Below are 27535 nucleotides of genomic sequence, written 5' to 3' on the forward strand. Positions count from 1 at the left end.
CTTACTATGCGTAGATATATTTATATACATTTATTAATATTATTATTTTCAAAATCTAATCAAACAATAAAAATTAATTTATTTTTTAAAAAATATTTTTTATAGAAAATATTACATATATATAAATTATTTTCCTCAAATAAATGGAAAAATTCAATCCATTTATTATAGAATAATATTTTTAGGTATTTTTTATATTTTATATTTATTGCTTCATCCCTTTAATTATTTTATTTGAATTTCCTTTATTTCATATAATGTAAAAAAAAGTAATTATGTTTTCTAAACTTGAAATTCTTTATTTTATATAATAGTGATATTCTCTTCCCTTAAATATATTAACTAATAAAAATCTAAATTTAAATTTATAATAAAAATAAATAATTAGTTTCATTAAGATAAAAACATTAAATATAATAATTTTAAAAAAATACAATAATCATTTAACAGTATAAGCGTATTTGATAATATTAATATTTATTTCATATATAGCATATGTAACATATGATAATTTAAGAATAAAAATTATGTATTAATTTAATTTTTTTTAAATAAAATAATTAAATTCTTTTATATCAAGTAATAAAATTATTTTTAAAAAATTAATTAAAAGAATTTTTTTCAAAAAGATAATAATAGAAAAAGAAAATAAAAGATGATAAATCTCTCTTTTTTTTTTTTTTTTTTTTTAATTGCGGATGTACACACCAGTTTCACCACAGGAAAGGAAATTTGTTTGTAGGTAGAGCATACTTACTCCTGTGACACTGTCTGGCTGCTTGCTTATGGAATTGATGCGTTTTCTAATCGGGAGGAATCACCGCTGGATTTTATGCGTGTTAAGAGAGGCTGAGCCCAAAAAAATAAAATTGGCCCAAAATTTCAGAAGCCCGTTTCTTTAGATCAGCCCAACATTTTCGATCCTGTTTCATATTCAGAAAATAGATGGGGCTGTCTGCAAGCCCGGATCTCGCAAAATCAGTGACGTGACATGAAAAATAGCCTCAGCCCAATCATTTCGCAACACTCTCCATATGTGAAATTAAATGGCGTCTAGGTCTAGCGTGGAGAGAACTTTCTTGACGCATGTATATACGAGTCTGAATAATAAAAACAGCAAAAATAAAAGGAAAAAAACTCTAATTCACGTAAACTCTATTATAAGAATATCACAAATGATCGGTTTATCAGCAGTACAGAGAGGGAATCTACATGCGGATTCTTTAGAATTCTTCAATGGAGGAAATCAGTTGATTCAGAACATCTTACAGGTTAATTTCACTGGTTTAACAGGCTCAATAGAGTTTTCTGATAGGAATCTCATTCATCCTGCATATGAAGTGATCAATGTGTTTGGATCATGATATAGAGGATTGATTATTGGTCGAATTATTCTGGATTACTAGTTGAGCCTGTAGAAAAGCTTTACACAGAGCCACCTCGTAATTCAAATACAAGTCAACAGCTGTACAGTGTAATCCGGCCTGGACAAACAGTAACGAAGCTTCGAGGGTGGGTTTTTGCTAACAATGGCAGGCGTTTGAGAATTGAAGTCCCAAATCGAGTCTCTTATCGAGAATTTGCGTCACACGGCACTAACGAGTCCCGCGGCTACTGCATTGACGTGTTTATTGCTGCCCTGAACTTATTGTCTTATGCTGTGTCGTACGCATTTGGGGATAGGCATAATAACCCAAATAACACTGAACTTCTGCAATTAGTCGCATCTGGTTTAAGTATGAAGTCTGCAAGTTCTGTAATCAGGGCTTTTTGCCTACTCAAGGCAAGGAAAAAAAAAATTATACCCGTATAAGAGTTTGGGAGGTATGTTTTCCTTTCGTAATTTTGATACTTTTTCAATATAAGATATTTATCTGTAACTGTTGAATGTGATGACTATTAATTAATGGAATTCCTCAATTAAAATTCAAAAGAATATATAAATAGAAAAGTAATTAATTACTAAAAATTGAAAAAAAAAATTATATATATCGTGTGAAGTACCACAATCTTCTGTTCCTGATAGAATACTAAAAAGAGCAAAAAGTAAAAAGTGCAAATTTGGTGGCTTCTTTACATGGTAATGGCTTCCATGAAAAATGGTTGTGATTGGACTGTATTGTACTGTAATGACCATTCTTAGTTACTTACAACCCACGAAATTCACGCCCACCATTTTTCAATCACTGCATACATGAATTTTTCATTCAGTGGTTCCCAACTTTTACCACTTTCAGCTTCTTCCCCCAACTTCCTAATGTGCTTATATTTATAAATATCTGCCACGCCCACCAAGTCTGCCTTTTTGTTCCTTTATCATATGGAGTTCCTTTTTCTGACTGAATATTGAGCAGTTGAGAAAACACGAGGAGCTGAATTCAAATCCATTTGTTATAATGCGGCACTCAAGACTTGAGTCGAGGGGAGTTGTCTACTACTGCCACCTATCCCCTTTTCATCCCTTATAAATTCAAAGAAGATTGTTCTAAGGAATTCACTCTCTTCACTATACATGAAATGAAAATATCTTACCAGATTTTTTAGTAATCTGATCAACATTTCCTAGCTTTTTATTTTATTTTATTAAACAGTTAATTCTTTGGTGTAATCCATAGTCACCATTCAAGCTCAGAGCCAGAGACTAAAGCCAGTAACTGCTGCATCTGTGAGTCCTTTTCTATTCTCACGTTATGTGAATTCAAAAGCATATTTCCAATTTGGATTAATTTAACGTCTATGTTGCTTTTTTTTTTAAAGAATTAAGGGAGTGAGTCCGAATCTGTGTCTATTTATACCAATATAGTTAGGTATATATTATTAATATTCAACGTTATATATTATTAATTAAATCTTTTCGAACATATATAAATTGAGTTTAATTAATTTTAAATCACATTCTACCATTTGATATATATTTCTAATTTTGAGAACCATGCCTACCAAAAATAAAATCACGTGAAAATAAAAGCTGATTTGACATTTTTAATTTATTGTTATTCAATAAAACGGGTTTAGTTTTTTGCTTTGTTTGTTTTTGGGAACTCAGAAAGTACCATATTTACCAAGTACCAACCAGCCATTGACTCCCCCATGCATATGCATTATTTGAATTAACCACTCCAATCTACTTATCTGAGCATAAATTTATTACTCTTCCCACTTTTCCTTAACTCTTTGCTTTTTCTTTTCTTTCTTTTTATTTTCATTGTGTCTCCCTCACACTATCTATCCTGCTCTTACCATTCAAGTAGGATTTTTTTTCCTCGTTATCTCTATTACCGTTTCTTAATTATTATTCTAGATTTTGAAACTTAGAGTTAGCATTTTCTATTTTGCAATTTCATTTATATTTTTCTCTTTTCCATTTGCAATTTCATTTGGGTTTTTTTTCTTTTTATTTTTCTTTTCTATCTTTAAATTTGTGAATGATTTATTTTTATTATCAAAGTTAGATTTCATTGCACTGTAAGTGTTTTTACTGTAATTTGTGAGTGTTTTTGCTACAATTTTTTAAGTACTTTTGCATTTAAACATTTAATTTTAAATTTATTTTTTAACATTTTTTATTAAAAAAGTTAATTAGCATTTTAATTCTAAAGTTTTTAATTTTTAGATTTATTATTACAATTTTTTAATTGAGTGCAATTCAAACCTAAATTTAATTGAGATTTGAAATTGAAATTTTGTACACGTACCATATCATGTAGAATATCTTTTGAGCAAATCGCAAGACTCTTGCATTTCTGTCCTGTGTTTTCGGTGGATGTTAGGCCTTACATATTTGCATTAGATTTTGATTCTTTGAGCACCGCTCATCTTGCTTTGAGTTCTTGTATATGGCTTGTTTGATCTCAACATTTCACTTGATGTAGCATCAATTTGAAGCTCTTTCCTCTATAATTTCTTCCTTTTTTTTTTAACTGGAAGTTGTTTGTTTTATTTTCTGTGCAGAGCAGTGAGATTATGGGATTTGTGTTCGGCCAATGGATCATGCACAAGGTTTTGCTTGTGGTTTTAATGGTTGTCTATAGTGGGTTCTCTTCAAATGTTGTCAGCAGCATTGTTGAAGCAAGACCAGAAGTTGTGAACATTGGGGCTCTTCTGTCTTTAGATTCTTCCATTGGCAAAGTTGCAAAAGTTGCTATAGAAGCTGCAGTGGAAGATGTGAATAGGAACCAGTCTGTTCTTGGTACAACTAAGATGCAACTTACCATGAGGGACACAAATTATAGTGGATATATGAGCATGCTTGAGGGTAATGAGTCCTTATAAGTAGCAGGGGATATAATTATTTCTTTATTTGTTATAATTTTGTAGTTCTGTTATCAAAATTTTCTAGATTCTTGTATGCATGATTTCTTATTTTGAAATTTCATTTCTTGCAACAGCTTTAAGCTTGATGGGGAGTGAGGTAGTGGCCATAATTGGCCCCCAGTTTTCTGTCACTGCTCATTTCCTATCTCACATTGCCAATGAGCTTCGAGTGCCCTTATTATCATTTGCAGCAACAGACCCCACACTATCTTCACTTCAGTACCCATTCTTTGTTAGAACAACACACAGTGATATATTCCAAATGGCTGCAATTGCAGATATAGTAGACTACTATGGATGGAGGGCAGTAACAGCAATCTATGTAGACGATGATCATGGGAGGAATGGAATTGCAGCATTAGAAGACAAACTAGCTGAGAGACGTTGCAAGATATCATACAAAGCTCCTTTCAGTCCCAATGTGAACCAGCCAAGTGAGATATCAGATGTATTATACAAGGTAGCTTTAATGGAGTCTAGGGTTATTGTTGTTCATGCTTACCCAGATAAGGGTCTGCAGGTGCTTAAACAGGCTCGGCATATGGAGATGATGAGTGCTGAGTATGTGTGGATAGTTACTGATTGGCTTTCTGCGAAAATAGACACCAATTCTCCACTCGCTACAGAAGACATGGATGATATTCAAGGGGTTATTACTTTGCGAATGCACACACCAAATACAAAAGAAAAAAGCAAATTTGTTTCTGGGTGGAGCAATTTGGCTAGCAGAAAAGCAGCTGGCGGCACTTTTGGGTTAAATTCTTATGGTCTATATGCTTATGACACTGTCTGGCTTCTTGCTTATGCAATCGATGCATTTTTGAATCAGAAAGGAAACCTTTCATTTTCATATGATCCAGGGTTATCAGAACTACAGAGGAAGAACCTACATGCAGATGCTTTAAGAATCTTTGATGGAGGAAATTTGTTGCTTAAGAGTATTTTACAGGTTAACTTCACAGGTGTAACAGGATCAATCAAGTTTTCTGATGAGAACCTCATACATCCTGCATATGAAGTGATCAATGTTATTGGCACAGTATTTAGGAGGATTGGTTATTGGTCTAATCATTCAGGATTATCAGTAGAAATTCCAGAAGAGATTTATAAAAAGACACCTAGTAATCCAAACTCACGTCAACAACTGTACAGTGTAATCTGGCCTGGACAAACAGTAGTGAAGCCTCGAGGGTGGGTTTTTGCTCACAATGGAAGGCGTCTGAGAATTGGAGTCCCAAATCGAGTCTTTTATCACGAGTTTGTCTCAGTAGAAGCCAATAATATGTTCAGTGGCTATTGCATTGACGTGTTTACAGCTGCCTTGAACTTATTGTCTTATGCTGTGCCATTTGACTTTGTAGCATTTGGGGACGGTCATAATAACCCAAATACCACTGAGCTTCTGCGATTGATCTCAGTTGGTGTGAGTATGAAAACGAAAGCTATCTTTAAACTTCTGTAGAAAGTTGTATGCTCTTTTTACTAATTGTATGATCGTTTTTCTTGCTCTATATGCCTATAGGTATTTGATGCTGCAATAGGCGACATTTCAATCACGACTGATCGAGCAAGGATGGTGGATTTCACACAGCCATATATCGAATCTGGCCTAGTTGTTGTTGCCCCTGTCAGGAAGTTAAACTCTAGTGCCTGGGCATTCTTGAGGCCATTCACTCCAATGATGTGGCTTGTAACTGCAGTTTTCTTCCTTGTTACGGGTGTGGTGATATGGATTTTGGAGCACAGGATCAATGGTGATTTCCGAGGACCTCCTAGAAGACAAATTGTAACTATTCTATGGTAAGCAAGTGCATTTTAACTTGTCAATAGTTCATTCATTCCTCATCTTGCATATTAACATACAACAGTAGGTTGACCAATCATAGTTTACCATCTAAACTTCAAAACTTTTTTTAGCATGTGATTATGGATAATATAATATTCCGTCAAACTAAGTCTCAAATATCCTCCATACACGAATATTCAAGCAGCTTACATTTGTGCTCATGTACTGCAGGTTTAGCTTTTCTACCTTGTTTTTTTCCCATAGTAAGTGACATGGTTAAGTACTCTTCTCTGGTTATCTTGGGAACCTAGCGTATATCCATGGATACTAATTGAGCACTTGTTTTCCTAATATATGCAGAAGAAAAGACAATGAGCACCCTTGGTCGCCTGGTGCTAATCATCTGGCTATTCGTAGTTCTTGTTCTCAATTCAAGCTACATTGCAAGTTTGACCTCAATTCTCACAGTAGAACAGCTTTCTTCTTCTATTAAAGGAATAGAAAGTTTGGTATCTAGCAATGATCCCATTGGCTACCAGCGAGGTTCATTTGCAGGACGTTACTTAGTCAATGAATATAAAATAGATAAGTCTAGACTTATTCCTCTCAACTCTGCAGACGACTGTTCTAAAGCCTTGCAAGATGGTCCTCAGAAAGGTGGTGTTGCTGCTGTTGTTGATGAAAGAGCATACATAGAACTCTTTCTCTCATCTCAATGTGAATTCAGTATTGTTGGTCAAGAATTCAGCAAAAATGGCTGGGGATTTGTATGTGTATCCTTAAACCCTTCTACTAGGAACTTTTCCAACATAGGTTTTACTAGTTTTCTTGAATACCTTGTTAAGAATTAAGATACATTCCTGTTGTCACCTGAGAAGAACCTCTATACATTCTTACCTCAGATTCATGTGTCAAGCATTTTATAACGGGATTCTTTATGTTTTTCAATTGTCTTCAGGCCTTTCCAAGAGACTCTCCGCTAGCAGTAGACATGTCAGCTGCGATCCTGAAACTATCAGAAGGTGGAGAACTTCAAAGAATGCATGACAAATGGCTTCTGGGTAGCCCTTGCAGATTAGAAGGTGCAAAAGAAGATGCAAACCGGCTTCATCTGAAAAGCTTCTGGGTCCTATTTCTTTTCTGTGGTATAGCTTTCGTTTTAGCACTGATTGCATATGTAATAAAGATAATCAGGGAATTTGCCAAGCACTGTTCCGAGGAACTTGAGGGATCTACATCACGAAGCTCACCATCTGCACATCTTCAGACATTTCTTTCGTTTCTTGATGAAATGGAAGACGATGTCAAAAGCAGGCCAAAAAGAAGGCGAATGGCTCCAAAGGCTTCAAGCAGAATCATAGATGCAAACACTTCAAGAAATAGTGATTACGTTGAGAGTTCTATTGTTGCCTTGGAAGTCTAGATATATATGTATTTTTCTTGTTGCTTTAGCATTAAGCTTTCAGGATTGGAATTATAATTAAATGCTGGAGGCTTTTCTGCAGTCATGCTATGAAATTTTGTAGAATATAAATGTCAGTTGCTCTTGCTCACCTTCAACAAATAATCACAACTATCTTAAATAATGCAGTTGTTTTTCTTTTTAAGTTTGGGGAAGGATGGAAGAAGCAACATAAGGAGAAGGGTAAACCACTAGCTAATACTTATCTTACAAAACCAGCAGAATGGCGGTAAATAGTACCTAAACAAAATACACTAGGGTATCCTCTCATCACAGGTATTGAATATTTGAGGTCAAGAAAGGATCCCATTGGCTAGCAGCAGGAATTATATAATTGTTGAAATGGGCATTGATTTCCTTTTAAAAAAAAAGTAGAAGGTAATTTTTTTTTTTATTTAACTAAATTAAAATTTAATGAATTTAAATTTAATAAATCAAACTTATATTTTTACCAAAATCTAATTCTAATTAAATTAAAATTAGTTTGCTATAATTATATTAAATTCAAATTTTATTCCCCTGAGTGTAAATGTTTGATTAGCGAAGCCGCAGAATTTTTATATTTAAGCTATTTTTTTGTTCAAAGCCAACAGGTTTATTTATTAAAGGGTCTGAATCCAACGTACAATAAAATTAAATATGTTAGGTAAATCCATCCAACAACTAACCCAATAAAATTAAGGACTAAAATCAAAATTTTAGAGAAAACGACAGTTATAAAATGAAAAAAGTCAGACGATTCTCAAAAAGAAATAATTTCACGATGATGGCTGCTGAAAAAGAACCAAAAAACATGAGTACAAAACTTGGAAAAAAAAAACCCAAAAAACCTTTAAGTACAAAACCTGAAAAAGAACCAAAAACACTCAAGTACAAACCGAAGAAGAGAGTATCTAAGTCACGAGGATCAATGGGCGACAACAATCTATTGGGTATTTGAAGAAGCTTGTTGTCTTTATGTATATTTCAAACCAGTGCAAAATTGTACTTTTAGTTCATTTAGAAATTCCAAGTCAGATTTTACAAACGATTCTATTTGTCCGTAAAAAATAAAAAAATATTTTCTGTAAAATTATTTTTTTTTTAAATATTTTTTATAAACAAATATTTTTAATAAAATAACTAATTTTTTATTATTCAATTTTAATTTAAAAAATAATAATATATTAAAAATTTTTATATAAAAATATTAATAAAATTCTCAAAGTGCAAAAAAAAAATTTAAAAATAAAGTTTTTTTTTTAATATTTTAATTTTTTTTATTTGAGTAATTTTTTAAGTGTTTCAAATACCAAAAAATACCAAAAAAATATTTTCAAGGAAACAAATTGAGACTTAGTAAAGAAAGAAAAATGTGCGAAGGTCATCTTAAAGAGAGTAGTAAGTTGCGTTAACAAGTGTGAGTATTATACACTAAGATTACAGCTGTAATTACGATTATACATTGGTTATAATTACATTCATTTTTTTCAGGACATCAGAAGATGCCAAAGTTAAAAATACTTGTGAAAGCAATCCTCTTCTCTACAGAATATGTTCACAACTTTGTATACTTCAATCAACAGCTTCGGAAATCGACTCCTAAAATAGCCATCATATCCTTCTGGAACTGGTCCAACAAGCTCCTGAAGTATCCACTCAAAATAGAATGTCACGTTAGGTATACTTGAACATGAGTTAAAAGGACAGACTAATGAAATAAACCCAAGTGCACAACCAGGTAAGTTTCCTGCCACTAAATTCTACTGTATCTCGAAACTAAAACAAATATAGACTCAAACAGAAACATAAGTCAAATTAGATCATCATGCTTTTGCGACACTCAGAGGAGTTAGCAATGAGTAGTAGTGTCAAACTGAATCTAGGCTACGGTTTCCAAAATGGTTCATGCCTACTACAAAGGGAGCACTTGACGTTAAAATTTTCATCAAGGTGATTCATCAACCATCGAACTTTTCTTGTCTCCCCCCTCTCTCTCTATCCACCCTTAAAATCAAAGCCTGTGGTACAATAGTATATGTTATTCAGATCAAATTAATGGAGACTAACTGGCTAACATGGCAGTCGGTGAAGTACAGCAGCAACAGTGCTGAGAGTCTGATATAGATTCATTAACAAAGCAGTGATAATCTGTATACAACCATCAAATGCCACACCTACCTACCACCTACACTGGAGCCTTCGTCAAACATCCTAGTTAGGTGCTCTTGGTAAGTTGAATATTGTGAGGATTTCATAACATATTAATTGTGATAAAATTAATTGCAACACAACTCAAACAACTGTTGGAAAAGAATAAAAATTGAGAAATTTATCAGGTTTATAGCTCTCAAGGGATGATACCCTTTTTCTTTTCTTTCACAAAATATTCGGTCTAGCTTGCTTGCATTATAAAATTTATTTTATGACTCAATCCTCAAAAAATTACCCACGCGACTCATAGTTTAACGTGTTTATTGGTTTGAGAAACAAACCTGAATTCCTTTGGGTAGTTCTCTATAATGATTCAACTTGTTTCGCAAGACTCGCAACAAGTCCCGAACGCTGTCAAACTTGTACCGCCTGTAATGTCCAATGTTACTGATAAATGCAGGTTCCATCTTTTCATTCCATTTTCCACCAAGTGCAGTTGGTGCAGTACTTTCTAATGCTGTCAAGAGATCAGAATCAGACTCTCTATCCTCTAATTCTACCCTGTCACTAGTATCGCGAAGAAATGACAGTCTCATTTCAGAACTCCAAAACATTGGATGGTGCAGCACTTCTAATGCCTTTGGCCTAACAACAAATCAAAGAGAAATTATCAATGAATATACTTCAGAATAACTATAGAGGATATAGCTTCTCATGCTATAAGATTATAATACAAGTTTTTTTTTGGGTAATTTTATTTCACTATAGCAGGCTAGCTGCAATCTTTGCCATTTGCTACAAATATCAACATTCACAAAATTTGAAAATGAAGTAATTATTGTACCTCAATTCAGGGTCAGGGTTTAATAAACGGGAAATGAGATCCTCAGCTTCTGGTATGTATTCAACTAAGAAAAGATCCATTTTGTTTTTGACAATATTGATATCACGTTCAAGACGATCACCAAATGGATGTCTGCCGCCAGTAATACAGAAAAAGAGGACACAACCCAAACTAAACAAATCAACTGCGCGTGTTTGGCGTCCATGAAGAAGCTGCTCTGGTGCTTGCCAACCAGAACTGCCACAGCCTGCAAATTAAGCAGTCAACTACCAGGGTATTGAAGGTTTCACATGACGATAACTTAGGATTAGGATAATCAACAAAGTCAGACACCTCCCCTTGGATCATTAATTTCTATCATGACTTGACAAACAAAATAGTGGGGACTAATGCACAAGACTGGTGAACTAGGATAATGACAAGAAATGTTTGACATGATGGGACACTGACCCCAAATGCTTATCATGTAGCAAACATAAATTAACCAGATAAAAATAATAACACTAAAATATTAACCAATTAACATCACTTACCAGTAGCATTATAACCCAATGAAGACAAATCGCCAAAAAGGCGCTTGCTGATTCCCATATCAGAAAGCTTCGCACATAAAGATCTTTCCTTAAGTAGTAATACATTTTGAGGCTTCAAGTCTCGATGAATTATACCCAACTCATGTAAATGCACAAGCCCAGAAACCACATCCCTGTTTGACAGATTAAATGTAAAAATGATCAAAAGATGCTCAAGGCCATGCAACTACTGCAGTACCTAGGTCCATTAAACTTGAAAGAGGTTTTCATCTATAACATCTAGAGGTTTGCTGTTGCTTTTTTCTATTAAAATTAGCACCTGTAGTTTTTACCCTAAAGACATCATTATCTTTTGTGATCCTGCAAAGATAAAAGAAAAATGCCCATGCCACAAAGTAAAATTTATTTCAATAAAAATTTTCTTAATCTTCTAAACTATTTGATTAAATGTATTAAGCAATTCATTTAAGAAAATCAATCAGCATTAATAGAAAAAACAGCAGACTGAAACTCAAGAATCAAACAACCTTGCAGGAAATCACATTGTAGCCATGTGCTAGCAAGAAATACCAGAAAAGGGTTTTGCTCAAATGATTCCACTTGAAAATTTGACAAATGATTAGAAAGCATGAAGTGCCATAACTTGAAGCAATGAAACTTATAAATTCTATGGACATTTCACCAATGCTCTACTCTAAGACAGTGTATTAACAAATAAGGTGTTGTAAAGCTATTCTATATTCTTCTACCACTGCTGTTCTTTCTCTTACAATAATTCAAGTGTTGTTTGACTCCATATAGCTTATTTTGTGTATTGCACTCACTGGGAAACCCCATCCAATTATCAATCTTTATCTTTATATTATGTATAAGATACAAAATTTTGACTGGCAAATAACTGGAGAAAGGTACAGTGGTACACTGAAGACCGTCCAAATCCCCTTTGATTTCCCACCTTGCATTGAACTCAAGCTGGCCAAGAAGAGAGATCTGGCCACAGATAGGCATAACCATTGGCATGAGATTGATCAACCAAGCCTGGCTGCACCTACTGGAAGCCATGAGGAAGCAAACAGACATTCACTTGAAGCCGTATGAGAAGCCCACATGGAGGCATTCTCGAGCATTTCTGAAAATTATCTCTTCTATGATAAGACAACATAGTCATGAATGTCTTCCAAGCATGCGGTGAGTCGGTGACAATCCCATTACCATGGAACAAATCTCATAGAAGTTGGTTACAACACATTCTCTAAGATGAATCTTTGACAAACAGAACCATTAGACAGAAGACCATTACAATGACATCACTCAAAACCCTTCTGGATATTGACCTTGCTTGCGAAAGAAAAAGATCAAAGAAAAATGCTATGAAACATTAAAAATTATAATTGAAATGCAACACAGAATTAAAAAAGGAAAAAAAGAAAAAAAAAACTCTGTTCTGATTTCATAATATGCATGCTGATTAAGAAATAATATGTATATTCAGCTACTTAGGGACGCAGACAGCAAGGTGTGACATTAGCTCTGACCTGTTTAAGTCCACCGCCAGAAAATTTATTTTGTTGGAAAAACCAAAAACTACATATTAATATTTAAATAAAAATTATGCAATCTACAAAAAGGCACAAAAAGCTACTAGCCATAATGATAAGATTATCATATTATGACCAGCCAACCAGACAGAAATATAAGGTACAAAACATGCACATCAGAGACACTAGTAATTTTTTTTTTTAAAAGCATAAAGTGCAATTGAATTCGGAACATATTTTTCTTACCTCATTAGTGCTAATAGAAGAGGTGATGGATGGCCATTTTCTTGCCACAAATTAAGGTCCTGCATAATAACCTTCACCTTATCCAGCCGAAGTTTATACTCAATTTCAGCTCTTGTAGCATGGTCCTCACCAGAGATTTGGCTTACAGAGGAACCAGAAAATATCTGAATCAAATCATCTAAGCTGCATGTACAACGCTCCAAAGAAAGGTAGACAAAATCTTTATCATACTCCACCCCATACCATCGAACAATATTTGGATGTCTGTCTGATGCAATGAGATTCTGAATTTCTTTAAATGCAACATCATGATGAGTTTGAACAAGGCGTTTCACAGCAACAACTCGACCTTCATACACACCTTCAAGGATAATGGTACCATTGCTGCCCTTAGCTATTTCAGTATTTGATACAAATAACTTACCAATTCTACGTCCATCAGCACCACAATCAACAAGTTTATTAAGGTCCAAGAATGTTGTGTCATCACCCTCACCGAGTGCAGATCCATCCCCATTTTCAGATGACACATCTGCATCCTTTGTATCAACACTGGCATTTTTCTTTCCTGATTTCTTGCTTTTCTTCCTTTTAGAAGGTGAAATTTTTAAACTACCACTACTGGACAGCTTCTCTGAAGCAATCTTTTCTTTACCTGCTAGATCATGAGGATAAAAGATATAGCCCAACAGAATAATGATCACAATCAAAACAAAAGCTGATGACCTCAACACATTTTCATAAGGCAATCTTGCATCATGAACATCAACCACCACAGAATCATAAGGCAAAGCAAGCATTCTTTCATTCTCATTATTGGGAAGAAAATTTGACAGTTTATCAACTTTGGGTTCCAACGAAAGCATAGGATTTGGAGCAAACCCTGTGAGCATCTGTTCTTCATGATGAGCATCTAATGATTTTTCAATGCCAGAATCTGAAGGAAGCATTAGATTTGAAGCAGGCAATGGAAGCTTCTCATCACTTCGAGCAGCCCCAAAACCAGACTCTGGCTTACCCTGTCTTCGAACTACCATTCTTCTAGAATGACATGACAAAGGCATATTAAAATCACTTCGACTTTCAGAAATGAGGTCATAGGCAGAGTTCAATGTGGCTGCTGAGCTCTCAACATCTTTACAGAGGAAAGCAGCCTCAATCATGGCCACTTTCATATTCCAAGAAACATTGTCTGAATTTGAACCAAAATTTTGCAGTGTGTAATCTGTCCTTGTGATGTACATGACTTGAGCAGCACTTGAAGAGCCCGACATTACCAGATCCTTATTATTTTTATTGTCATCGTGCAAAGCACTCCCTTCATCTCTTTGCAATGTCGATGGAGAATCAAGTAACTTATAAGTATGGACAAGTCTTCCAGTCTTAGCATCAACCACAAACACTGTAGTTGTCTTAGATCCAAGTGTAACTGATCCATCGTCTGATATATGTGGTGTAATTTTGATGAAATCTTCAATATTCATTTTAAATTTCTGTTAGTGCAAACATATCAATGGTTAAGGTTTACGCAAACAGCATGGGAAAATAGTAAAAGTTCAAAGCAGAAGAAAACTAGCAGCATAATCTTTACGGGGGAAGAAAACCACCATCAGTCAATACTAAACACAATGTTGTCTATGTAATAAGCTTCTTAGATTTAAGGCATACCACTCCAGTAGTTCCACGTAAATACAGCTGCCAGTCATCTTCATAATCGACAGAGAATCCAGTAGTTGGCCCAGAGCCGTTCTCTTTATCCTTATCATGATCGAAAGGAGCTTCATATGATGAGTATATTGGGGCTCCAGTTGAAAATGACCAAAAAACCTTCCCAGAAGCTGTATCCATGGAAGCAATTGTTCCATTCAGGAACGCAACTAATTCTGTAGAATCTTCAAAGTAACTGCAAGGTAAGGAGAAGTTGCAGTATAATTCATGCAACTCTTAAAACAGTCAATCGCAGGCAAATTTCATGAAAAATTTTTGCACGAAAACAAAATAATGTATCAGGTGGGAAGCATTAGTTAGGGTAAGCTCATCGTACATTCTGTAATAGCAAGCAAAGCTCCAAGCGTAATAGGATTAAGCAAACCCATAAAATGGATAAACTCGCTAGTCGTTCAAAATTAGACCACCCACTCCCACCATGTTAAATATTTTGATCAAATGAATGAGAAAAATAAAATAACAATAATAATAATAATAATCTAATACTGTAAACAAAATCCAATAGAATCCTAAACTAGAGCACAGCTAATCCCCCCAAAAATAGACAAAAATTTTAAAAACTAACATGCAAGGAGGAGTCGATACTCACGATGTTGATTTCAAAGACCGGGCTCCAGCTCGAGTAGAGGACTTGAAATCACTCCATGGAGGACTCGAATGCACAATCTCCCTACTCTCGGAGTTGAATCCGTAGACGCATGAGTCTAGAAAACCATAAAATAACACTAAGAAGAAGCAGACAACACGGAGAAAATGGATTTTCATTTGGTGTACTGAAGAAATGAATTCAGAACTTCATAGATATGATAATATAAAAAGAGGGACTTCTTTTGCAGAGCCGTTTTGGTTGTTAAGGCAGATGCCGGAGAGACAAAAGGGGCCGTAACTTTTCAAATCTCAAAGTTTAGTGATAAGATTGAGAAATTGGAAACCTAAAAGAACTAAAACAAGCATCGAATTTAAGATTCGAAGCTTGTCTGGACCATGCAAATCTTGGGATCTCCTCGTCGGCGCTGCTACCCCGAAAGTTGGACTTGGCTCCACATCCGGTTGAACCGGGGTACTTGGTTCGATTTTTAAAAGGAAAAATTAATACATATGATAAAATTCATCAGTAGAGTTATTTATTTTAAAAAATATATTAAAATATTTTATATTTTAAAATATTTATTAATATTTTTTATAATTTTAATCGTTAAATATTAAAAAAAATTAAATATTCTTAATGAATAATATTATGTGATATTTTCATTAAATATCCATTAAAAAATATAATATATCATTTTTTAAAAAATATATATAATTTTTAATATTTTTATTATATTAATTACAGTCGTTTATTTAAATTTATTATTAATCACTCATAAATCTAATATATATATATATATAAATTTAGAAGTCAAATTGTTTCAAATACTAATGATTAAGTTATAATGAAGTTATACATTTGTTTTTCATTAATTATTCAGTACTTCAAAGCTTCACTTAGTTTCCGAAAAATATTTTCTAAAATAATATTTTTTATAATATTTAAAAAAATTAAATTAATAAAAAATATTTTTAAAAAAATAATTTCTTATTTTTTATATTTTAAAAATATTATCAAATTTTATATATAAAAATTTATTAATATATTTTATTTTTAAATTAAAATTAAATAATAAAATATATTTTATATTAAAAATATTTTCTAAATATAAATTGTTTTTTTAAATAAAAAAACAAATAACGACTATTTTGTATTAATGTATTTTATTTCGAGTAATTACACTATAGCTTTTAAGTTTTAGTAAAATTTCCACAATTGAAAAAATTGACTCAAATTAAAAAATTAAATTATTATAAATATTAAAACTATAAAAATTAAATTTTTATAAATTATTAAAGTTAAAGTATTTCATTATTATAAAAAATAAAATTCAAATGATTAAATATTTATTTATTTTTTAAATTATTAATAAATAAAATTATAAAAAAACAATATTTAATTTAAATAAACTAATAATAAAAAAATTAAATATTTAATTTTAAAAATATAAAAATTAATTTATTAATTATATTAAAATTTAAAAATTAAAATATAATTTATCATAAACTATACATGGAACTGCATGATCAGGCGACATTAGATGACGTGGATGTGGACATTCATGGGAGCAAAAGGCACGAAGCAATTGGAAAATTAAGAAGAAAAAGAAAGGAATATATGATTTACGGGAATTAAAGGGATGGAAATAGTTTGTGTATAACAAATTTTTTTTCTTTCATTAAATTAAGGAAATAATTTTGATTAACAAGAAAATTTTGACTTAGGAATTTATAATTTTGACAATTTAAATGTTAGAGATTTTTTATGTAATTACTGTCGACATAAATTTGTAGAATAAATTAATAAAATTTTATATAAATTTTACTTTACTTAATTATTTTGTACTATGAATTTCCGTAAGTCTGGTTGAATAAATTTTTTCTATAATTATTATGTTAGGAATTAAACAATAATATAATTTTTTTAAATAATAATAATATAATTTTTAAAATAGAGAAATCAAATTATAATAAATAACAAAGTGAATGATTAAATAGGAAATTCCAAATCAAAATTGGCTGCAATCGAACACGCCTCTAACTGGAGCACGGCTAGATTTTAATTTTTTTATTGGAATAAGTAGATGATCTTGAAAAATTAATTAATTATAGTAGAAAAGAAACCCTTCCCCGCTCGCAGCCCGTACTGTGGCAGAGAAACGCAGCAGCTCTTAGTGGTGTTACATTGCAGAAGTAGGCATCGCTTAGCTACAAGAGGAGGAAGAAGAAGAAGAAGAAGATCATTATATAGCTGCGCCAATCATTTTCTGCTCGACATGTTGCACAGTAAAACCTTCAGTAAGAAGACTCGAGGAGGCAAAGTTCAAAAGGTTTCCTCTTAATTCACCCCCTTCCCCCCTCTCTCATAAACCCTAATTTTTATATATATATATATTTTTATTTATTTTTATTTTTGCAGCTCGTAAGAGAAGTATATCTAAGAGATGACATTTATTGTGGAGCTTCATTTTGTAAAGTATGCGATACCTCTGCTGCTCGCTTCACTGCTTCTGCTTCAACTATCCTCGTTCTTGACACTAATGTTGTTCTCAATCAGGTAATTTTTTGTATTTTTAATCGTCTTTTGTTATTTGTTTGGTTGTTGGTGGTTGAACCGATGCTGGCGTCGCTTTCAGATTGATTTGCTTGAGAATCCCGCTATTGAAGACGTGGTTGTGTTATCAGTTGTACTGCAAGAGGTTAAGAACAAGAATACTGCTGTTTATAATAGAATTCGTGCCCTCTGCAGCAATCCTGCTAGGAAATTTTTTGTTTTCTCCAATGAATTCCACAGGTCTGTTGTCTCTGTAGCCAGTGCGTGTTTTTGATGCTCTGTTTTCCATGTTGATTGGGTTTTCAGGAATTAATCTAATCATTTTACTTGTTGCGTACTTCATAGGGATACATATGTTCAGAACATGACTGGAGAAAGCCCCAACGATCGGAATGATAGAGGTGTGCCTTTTTTTAAAAAAAAATTCAATAATGCTGATTATGCTTTTTCATGCAATATAATGGTTGCTACTTGTAGATATTTGTACCATACTGCCTCTTCATGTTATGTAGTCTCTGCTTTAATGTACACAACATGATTCCAATGCATATCTATTTTTCATTGTGAGATCTGAGAATTGTGTGATTCAGCAATTAGGGTTGCTACCAGATGGTATCAGAGTCATCTTGGAGATGCAGTCAAGGTTCTACTTATCACTAATGATAGGGAGAATAAGAAGAAGGCTACTGAAGAGGGAGTTTCTGCAGAGACGAGTATGTATAATAACTTTCGATGTAACCCAGCCACCTCCTGAATGAGTTTGATGTCCAGAAGATTTGACTATTAATTATTTATTATTGCAATAGTTTGAGGGAATTACTTATCTGCACAAAGCTTACTTGTAATTGATTGTTTTCTTTCAGTTGAGTCTTATGTGAAATCATTGGGTCAACCAGCTTTGCTTGACCTCCTTGCTCAGCCTGCTTCTGAAGATATAATCATGGAGGAAGTTGAAGATTTGAGACCTTCAAAGAGGAAGGTTGTTTATCCCGAGGTATTGCTCTACAGTTTGTTTTCCCTTAAAGCTTTTTGGTTTGTTTGGTGTGAAAGAAATTTGCAATTCACAAAATTGCCTGCACTCTTTTCTTTGTTCAGCATAAGCCCATGTCCGAGATTACTGCTGGTTTGACCAGCGGAATATATCATCAGGGAAAACTCCGTGTTAATCGTTATAATCCATTTGAAGCATATGTTGGAAGTGAGAGCATCGGTGATGAAATAGTCGTTTATGGGCGTGGAAATATGAATAGGGCTTTCGATGGCGATATAGTGGCAGTGGAAATTCTTCCCCAAGACCAGTGGCGTGAGGATGAATCTTTGTCTATAGCAGATGAAGGTATGCCAGCTATCATTCTTTTCTTCTCCCTTTTCTCATGGGAATTGGGGAAGGTGTGTTGGTTGACTGACCTTTCCTCTTGAAATGATGCACTTACCTTTCTGAATTGCAAAGGTTACTATTCCCCTTGCAGCTTATTATTTATGCTAATAGTTGAATTTGAATGCAGAAAAAAATTTCATCCCAATTGACTTGTGATTAGATCAATCTGTATTTGTTATGTTATTGTGCATTGCACTATTGAGTTGCTTAGCTAGTTTATTTCTTCCTTGTAGATGATGATAATGAAGAAGTTCATCTAGTTCCAAGCAGTGCAGATGATGCCCCTAGAACTACAAACTCAGTATCAGGTTCTGCTAGCGACACAAATCCTATCTCCGGTCGTCCATGTGGTCGTGTTATTGGCATCATTAAGCGTAATTGGCATTCGTAAGTACTGTTTCTGCATATGCATCTTGCATTATCAGTTTGTTACAGGAAAAAGTTGCATTCATTTCTCTCATAGAACCATTCAACAAGCTCTTCCATGTTGATATCGTGGTGCTATATTAATTAGCATGCTTGAAGCAAGATGCATATCTGTCTTTTATGCTTTATGATAGAATTCTTTAAATGCCATGCATCTGGAATCAAGGTTAGTTAGCCATATAATATCCTTTCCTTCATCATCTTTCATTTCTATGGTGCATTAGTTGCAATCTGATATGCTTATAAAATATTGTTTTACAATCTGTGGCAAAAGCAGTATTTTCTATAGCATATTTAGTTTTTTTTTTTATAAATTTAAATAATTATTTTCAGTTATTGTGGATCTTTGGAGCCAATGCCTATGCCAGCAGGAAGTGGTGGTCTTGTCTATGCTCTATTTGTCTCCAAAGATCGAAGAATTCCTAAGATTCGAATCCAAACCCGACAGCTTGAAAATCTTCTGGACAAAAGAATTATTGTGGCGGTTGATTCTTGGGACCGTCAGTCACGGTATCCTTCTGGTCATTATGTACGAAGTATAGGAGAGATAGGTGATAGAGATACTGAAACTGAGGTTCGTAGTAATTATTTCATATGGTTGTGTAGGTGCATGTTTTTGTAAGACTGGAAGGGGACTGGGGGAGCTGTTTTTATTTTTAAAATTGCTGCTGTTGATAGTAGGGACTTGTGAACATAGTTCCTGAGCCATTTTATCTTATTGATGCTATAGGTCGTCTTGATAGAGAATGATATAGATGCAAGACCATTTTCTGCTCAAGTTTTGGCATGCTTGCCACCATTACCATGGTCAGTTTCTGAACAAGATTTGGTGAATCCTATTAGGACAGACCTACGGCATTTGCGTGTCTTTAGTGTTGATCCTCCAGGTGCATGATCCAATTACATTTTTTTGTCTGTACAGCATGGAATTTCCTTCTTTACTAAATAATGGAATTACTGCATGTTTTCTCATTTATATGTGCTTATGGCACAATTCACATATGCAGGATGCAAGGATATTGATGATGCACTACACTGTATGATGCTTCCAAATGGAAATTTTGAAGTTGGAGTCCGTATCCTCTTGCATGCTGACTTTAATTTTAGCTGAGAACACTCACAAACACACAAAGTAATCAAAGCGTAGAAAAAGCAATGATCAATTCATTTTAACTGCTCCTAGAAGTCCCATTTACCTAATGAGTATTGACTGACTCAACTAATTTTCTCAGTGGGTGCCTTGCTTTTTAGTTGTTAAGTGCAAACAAGAATCTTCTTTGTTTTTCTTTATTATTATTAATTTAGATATTGCTGATGTGACAAACTTTGTTCATCCGGGCACTCCGCTTGATGATGAGGCTACTCAAAGAGGCACATCTGTGTACCTTGTTGAGCGTCGTATTGACATGCTTCCAAAACCACTAACAGAAGGTACTTTTCCCCTTTCCTACCTGGGCATATTTTATTTGATGCTGGAAAGCCTCTTTGTTGATGTACTGGTTTTATTTGGAACTAAAGGTCACTTAGTAACAAGTTTTACTTTGTAGATATATGCTCTCTTCGAGCTGACGTGGAAAGGCTAGCGTTTTCTGTAATTTGGGTATGTTCTTTGATGCTTATCCGTTATGAAGGCAGCTGTAGTAGCATTTCCACTTCCTTTTATTGTAGTGTCATTTCTTTGATGATAAATTAGCTAAACCAAACCTAAACTCTATGAATTTACAATTATCCAGTTTGTGGATACTCTTTATGGAATGTGGAAACAGCTAAAAGTTTATGAATATCATCAAGTAGTTGAGTGAGCTTCCATCCCAAACTAGTTTGAATTTGGCTGGATGCAGCCACCGGTTTAGTTTTGTTTGGACCCAATTTCCCATGACCTGTGATACTGTCTCTGAGAAATGAGACGTAATCATAATATGAAATATTTGATCTTAGTTACTAATTGATCTAATTAATTACCTCGTCTACTTTATTGCTTGCTTTCTCTGTCATGCACACACACACTCCCGAAGACGTTGAAGAAGGATTTCTGACCAAGCTTTTCCCTGCTTTTGTCTAATTTAGTTCTATATAGTATGGACACCTATGCATATGCATCAATGCAAGATGGAACACAAAATAACAACTGCTAAGCCTTATTCACAAACTAGTTAGTTTTGGTTATATTGATCCTTTGTTGCTATTCAACTTTGTGTTAGGTGTCAAGTCTGCATTAACATTCAAGATGTAAATTGTTCGATACCACTTTTCTCCATGTTATCTTAAGACTTTCCCTTTCTCTTTTCACTCCAATTAACTGCACGGTTCCACTCTGGTGTATTTTGCACTCTATCTTAGACGTGAGCAAACCATCTCAATGATCCTCTCTCATTTTATCTCTAATATGTGCTACATACCATCTCTGATGGAATGTGCATCTAGGAATATTATTTGGATTTTTGCTTAAATTGTTAATTCATGTTGCAGGAAATGACCCCGGAGGCGGAGATTATTTCTACAAGATACATAAAAAGTGTCATCAAATCTTGTGCAGCATTATCTTACGTTGAAGCACAGGCTAGGATGGATGACAGGTACCTCCCAATATTAGTTGAATAGTTTGTCCTGGACCTTTTGTTCAACAAAATGTCACATTATGTTCTTTTATGATAATGGTGCTGTCTGTCTTCATAAGAAGTGACACATTGACATGGTTGTCAATGATGAAAAAGCCACTGTTAATTTTTCTAGAAGATTGTCAATCCACAAGTTGGATTTAGAGTTGACATGGTCCTATTGAAAAAGTGCAGGACATAAGTTGCTTAGACAGAGATATTTAGGATAGTCATTAAATGTCTATGAGGTTTCTTTGAAGTGTATTAATATTTGCTAGTTGTAGGTGCTTATCGGAATCTGGGGAAAAGTGAAGTTGTGAAACTTTGAAGTGTATATCTGGAACTCTACAGTGATGTGCCACTGTCATGCTTGATTGAATAGCTCTTTTTAGAATTAATTAAAATATTGGTTTGATACTAGTGACCAATAATTTTTGTCAAACCAGGCATTTTAGTACTCATCTTTGATAAATACCTATTAATCCAGGGACAACACCCGGAGGAACAGTATCTCAGATACATTCAACAAGAAACTTTAAGCAATCTACACTGGTTTGGTCAAGGCCTTCACCTGTAAAACGGCCTCCTTAAAGTCTGAAAAATAAATAAATGAGCCTACAGTGCCTTTTCTTGCTTTAATGTCGACAAAGCGTTAATATTGGTTTGCAAACATCTAGGCAGATTTTCAAATTGATGTCTGTGCTTTCTTCCAAGAGGTGCAAAGTGTGCAAGCCAGTTGAATTTGTGGCTTTAGAAATTTTAGACTTAAATGTTTTTCCATGAAAGTGTATTGTTTGCTTGTGGTGTTGGTTCTAATTGTTCTTATGCTATTTTCAGCCGATTGATGGATCCAGTAACTAAAGATTTGAGAAATATGAACACTTTGGCAAAGGTGTGCTTGCGTGAAGGCTTGTTTTAATTATTTTTGTTCACTGGTGTGTATGAAAAGGAATCAATCTGCATTTTGCAGACTGTTTTTCTCTGATAAATTTCTGGTTACATATGATTCTGCAGACAATGAGGCAGAGGAGAATTGAGAGAGGCGCACTAACCCTTGCATCTGCTGAAGTCAAGTTCCAGATTGATACGGAAACTCATGATCCTCTTGACATTGGTATGTTATCTAAACAGCAAGTCATTTGCTCTCTTAACTGGAATGGAATCAATACTGTTAATTCAAAATCTTCAAATGGAAGTTCACTTTTGTTAAGGATATATGCCACTTTCTTATTAATATGAGTAAATTTTAAGTCAGTTTGTTCTAGGATTCCTGCAGCACATTGCTTCTTCATAGGATTGTTTTGTCTAGTTTTTCTTCTGCTGCTCCACATTTCCATAATCAAGTTTGCTTATGGATCTCTAATTTCTTTGCTCATAGTTACCTTGAGCACAAAAAGCCCCAAGTAGCAGTCTTTTTGTTTTGTGTTGTCATAAATAATCATGTACATGAACATTATATGTTGATTTTGTTTTAAACAAAAAAATCTTTCTGTCATTGTTAAGTGTATAATCCATGAGTTATTTCGTTAGGTATGTATCAGATTCGAGAAGCAAACCAAATGGTTGAGGAGTTTATGCTTGCTGCTAATGTTTCTGTAGCCGAACAAATTCTTAAACATTTTCCAGGGTGTTCACTATTAAGGTTGAGTATTGAATTATTTATTTTTTTTGGTATCTCTTGTTCTTCCGCAATTTCATTCTTATGATTTATACCTTTACCCCTAAAGGTCATGGAATGGCCTATAAGCAATCAAAGAATAACTGCTCATGCTTTTCTGGTCCAATCTACCAAGGCTTTTGAAGAAAGCTTTTTGGGTTGTTAGTTGGCAAGGTGATGAATAGGTCTAAAATAGCTATGCTCATGAGAAAATGCTGTGGTATTCTGACTGTTGTACTTGGATTCTTTCTGCAAGAAAAGTGGTGCAACAGCACTTTTTGGTTCATTTTGGAAGGCTACACAAGAATAGCTGTATTATCCTCAGATATCTCCTGATTTGTCTCGTCATTTCATTTACTATTTCCTATGGGTCTGGTCTAAACATGCAATTTTCAAGTTCAGAAAATATCACTTCCAACAAACATATTTCTTTCCTCATCTATTTAGGATAATTATGGGATGTATGTTGTATGTGGAACTTTTTTTTTTGCACAAAAATGTATTTTTATAGTGGGTTTTCTTTGGATACCTATGTATAATGCAGTTGTAGTATTTTAGTGAGACACTGGAACTGTTGGAACATCTTTATTCTCCTTTCTATAGTTAGTTGTGCCCTTCTAAGTATCATCATCCACGGTTGTCTTATTGGTTTCAACTTTGCTATAGCTGAACTGTCTCATTTGTGTTTCCTGGGCTTTGTTACAGGCGTCATCCTACTCCAACCAAGGATATGCTTGAACCTTTGCTGCGTACTGCTGCTTCTGTTGGTCTGAACTTAGATATCTCATCATCAAAAGCACTAGCAGATTCACTTGACCATGCTGTGGTGAGGCTCTTTTGACATTGTATTTCAATATTTATCTTTTGCTGTTAGTTGATGCAACTATTCACTTATTGTTTACTGATTTAAGAAAACCTTTTACAAGATATGCATCAAGTTATGATACCAGCAAGCTGGTTCTTGGCTTATTTAGATGTTGAACTGTTGTTTGTGGACTGCTATTTTTGTTTTTCAGGTTTGCAATATATTTTAGAAAAATTTATGTCTTTATTGACTTGCATAATGCACACATGCAATTTTAAGGAGTCAGTTGGCTTCCAATTCTTACCGGAAACATTGTGATTTTTAGGCCATTTGAACTTCATGTGCATTTGGCTGCTGCTATATTTACTTGTTTTCTCATCTTGATTAGTTTCTTGCAAAATTTATGTTTGTCAGAGTGATGATCCGTATTTCAACAAACTTATCCGTATAATGGCAACGAGATGTATGACACAGGTAATTTCACTTGAGAGTTTAAGTTAAGAAATACTTCATATGCTGAGTTTCTAATGTGTATTTGTGACTTTGATTGTAACCAGGCAGTGTATTTTTGTAGTGGGGATCTCAGCCCCCCAGAGTTTCATCATTATGGTCTTGCAGCACCTCTATATACTCATTTCACATCACCTATTAGAAGATATGCTGGTTAGTAACAGTTTTAGCCTTTTTGAGTTTCTCCTGGTGAAAAAGATAATGGAATTTGAGTTTGGAGCTCTCTTTTATTGCAGATGTCATTGTTCATAGGTTGCTTGCTGCGTCTTTAGAGATATACAAACTTCCAACAATATTCAGAGACAGACCGCAGCAAACTAGTATTGCTGACAGTAAGCAACATGCTACTTTCCTGTTAACCTCTGTTGTTACAACGAAATAAATGTTCGGCAAGTATTTAAGGTTCAGTTTGTTTTTATTTCCATAGTTGGAAGTTGAAACTCATACTGAGCAATTTTACAATAACTAATATTCTCTCAGTTACTCCAGTCAATGCTCTTTTAAGATTTCTGTTTCCACTGGCCTTCCACACAATGTTTTAAGCATCTCCAATTTAAAATTCACCCTTCAATTATTTTGTTGACCAATTGATGTATTTTGAACTGTATTTGATGGACAGTAGGCTATTACTTGGTTGTTATATCGTCCATTTCACATGTATGCATTGAACTGAGAGTAACTTTGCTTGTTGAAAATTTCTTTTAGACTTAAATTACCGGCATAGGAATGCTCAGATGGCAAGTCGAGGCTCTGTAGAGCTTCATACTCTCATATACTTCAGAAAAAGGTATATGATGTTTCCACTAAATTATTTCACTTTCATATACACAAATACACAATTGTCTAATCTCTCTCTTTCTCTCTCTCCTCCCCTCCCCCCCCCCCCCTTTTTGTTGTTGTAGGCCCATAGACACAGAGGCCAGAATAGTGAAGATAAGGTCCAACGGCTTCATAGTATTTGTGCCCAAGTATGCCCGTTTGCTTTTTCCTGATTTTTTTTAATTAATCATTTAGCCTTTTACCACACTTTTATGTAATATCAGCTGCAGTTATTTTCCTTTTTATTTAAGCTTTGACTGGTGCTTACCATTTATTTTTGAAATACTGTCCATCTCAAATGACACTATATATAGATGCCTAATATTTGTTTTACAGTGAAGCATTTAGTTTGGTAGAATATCAGGGTTAGGATTTTATTTGGTGGGATTGAGTTATGATTCAGGGCTGTTGGTTGTTTATGTCTGAAATTAAAGGGATTGAGCACAGGATTTCTGAGGCCTAGGCAATTATGTTATTATGGATGTAAGAACTAAGGATGGGCAATTTGGAAGACAATAAATTTATTGATACGTGGAATATATACAATTCTGAACTGAAGTTGCAAAGGTGCAAAAGATTTAATTGAAATTAACTGGTGAAACCTAGATTATTGCCCCATGGATTAGTTGGTCTTACCAAGGAGAGGGTGATCATGACCTCCCAAAATGTTTAGCTGTAGACTTCTCTATGTCATTCTTTATGAACTTAAGACACAAATAGAGAACAAAACTCTTGCAGATTTTTACCTTAATTGAACTTAGCTGCCTAAATGAGAAACACGGTAAAGACAAATAAAACAGACCAAATTATTAGCCCCTATCTCTGCCTGTTTCCAGGAAAGATAGAAGTACAGAATTAACTTTTTGACTCTTAAAACCAAATTGAAACCAATAACTTACTAGTATCCAGATTCTTTTGATTTCAGTTTAAAAAGTTATTTTGATAAATGTATAGCTAACATGACTGGAAAAGACTGAAGTACCAAATAGGCACCGAGTCAAACTTAGAACAAAATCTCAACTCCTTGGATCTTCAATTTTTCCTTGAATTCTTCTTCGACTGCTTCATGCATCTTATTTATCTGAAACAGCATGCACGATGTTTAAATGCATTATGGAGGGAACTGACGGTGATTTTGTACAGGTATGGTATAGAAGGACCAGTGTACTTGACACCAAGGGGCGAGAAAGGAGGTGGGGAATGGTTTGTGGATGAGCAGCAACAAAAAATCAAGAAGATGGATGGGAGTCTTTCTTATGGTATTTTGCAGGCAGTTAAAATTCACTTGGAGGTTGTGGAGCCTCAGCCTAACCGGCCTAAACTCCAACTTACGCTTCTATAAATTGTGTGTAGCTTGATCTCTCTGCAGAAGAAATCTTATTTTGATTCCGTTAAACTTATCACACTGCTTTAGTTTGAATTTCTGAGGGTAGGATAGGGTTTGCCAATTCTGTAACATAATATATTTTCTTATATTAATTTTTAATGTTTAACGAGTACGGTAATATATTTTTTAGCTTTTTTTTTTTTGAAAAAAAAAAATCTTAAATGTTTTCTAACTTTGCGTTGGTTGGAGAATCGAGAAGAAAATTTCATTTCATCATCAAGTGCGGTGGT

At 34.0% G+C, this 27535-nt stretch overlaps 3 protein-coding genes across 5 annotated transcripts; 2 read left to right on the forward strand and 1 right to left on the reverse strand.

Annotated features, from left to right (window-relative positions):
• Window positions 1-3666: 3666 nt before the first annotated feature.
• Window positions 3667-7604, forward strand: LOC110622272 (glutamate receptor 3.6). The gene is made up of 6 exons (XM_021766737.2): window positions 3667-4255; window positions 4389-5737; window positions 5837-6114; window positions 6332-6363; window positions 6461-6867; window positions 7059-7604. Exons 1-6 carry the CDS (start codon window positions 3964-3966, stop codon window positions 7521-7523), a joined length of 2823 nt encoding a protein of 940 aa, XP_021622429.1. The 5' UTR covers window positions 3667-3963; the 3' UTR covers window positions 7524-7604.
• A 1299-nt stretch (window positions 7605-8903) lies between these two features.
• On the reverse strand, window positions 8904-15651 carry LOC110609724 (serine/threonine-protein kinase/endoribonuclease IRE1a). 3 transcript variants are annotated; one of them, XM_021749539.2, is made up of 7 exons: window positions 15174-15651; window positions 14525-14759; window positions 12857-14349; window positions 11073-11245; window positions 10540-10786; window positions 10037-10340; window positions 8904-9187 (listed from the first exon to the last, which is right to left on the reverse strand). In XM_021749539.2, the coding sequence occupies exons 1-7, from the start codon at window positions 15347-15349 to the stop codon at window positions 9056-9058; spliced, it is 2760 nt and encodes a 919-aa protein (XP_021605231.1). In that variant the 5' UTR covers window positions 15350-15651; the 3' UTR covers window positions 8904-9055. The 3 variants fall into 3 exon arrangements, with proteins under 3 accessions (XP_021605231.1, XP_043814931.1, XP_021605313.1); XM_043958996.1 differs by having other exon boundaries at window positions 14525-14694; window positions 15174-15308; XM_021749621.2 differs by having other exon boundaries at window positions 14525-14799; window positions 15174-15297.
• A 1625-nt stretch (window positions 15652-17276) lies between these two features.
• Window positions 17277-27425, forward strand: LOC110610219 (exosome complex exonuclease RRP44 homolog A). Its single transcript, XM_021750079.2, has 24 exons — window positions 17277-17502; window positions 17592-17729; window positions 17809-17966; window positions 18072-18127; window positions 18317-18439; window positions 18590-18720; window positions 18822-19062; window positions 19338-19491; window positions 19864-20104; window positions 20261-20417; window positions 20538-20606; window positions 20836-20961; window positions 21078-21130; window positions 22000-22106; window positions 22965-23019; window positions 23142-23241; window positions 23658-23769; window positions 24490-24610; window positions 25004-25063; window positions 25147-25252; window positions 25336-25431; window positions 25805-25886; window positions 26002-26067; window positions 27062-27425. Exons 1-24 carry the CDS (start codon window positions 17449-17451, stop codon window positions 27258-27260), a joined length of 2805 nt encoding a protein of 934 aa, XP_021605771.2. The 5' UTR covers window positions 17277-17448; the 3' UTR covers window positions 27261-27425.
• Window positions 27426-27535: the final 110 nt, after the last annotated feature.

Source organism: Manihot esculenta, chromosome 1 (assembly GCF_001659605.2).
Source record: "Manihot esculenta cultivar AM560-2 chromosome 1, M.esculenta_v8, whole genome shotgun sequence".
Lineage (NCBI taxonomy): Eukaryota > Viridiplantae > Streptophyta > Magnoliopsida > Malpighiales > Euphorbiaceae > Manihot > Manihot esculenta.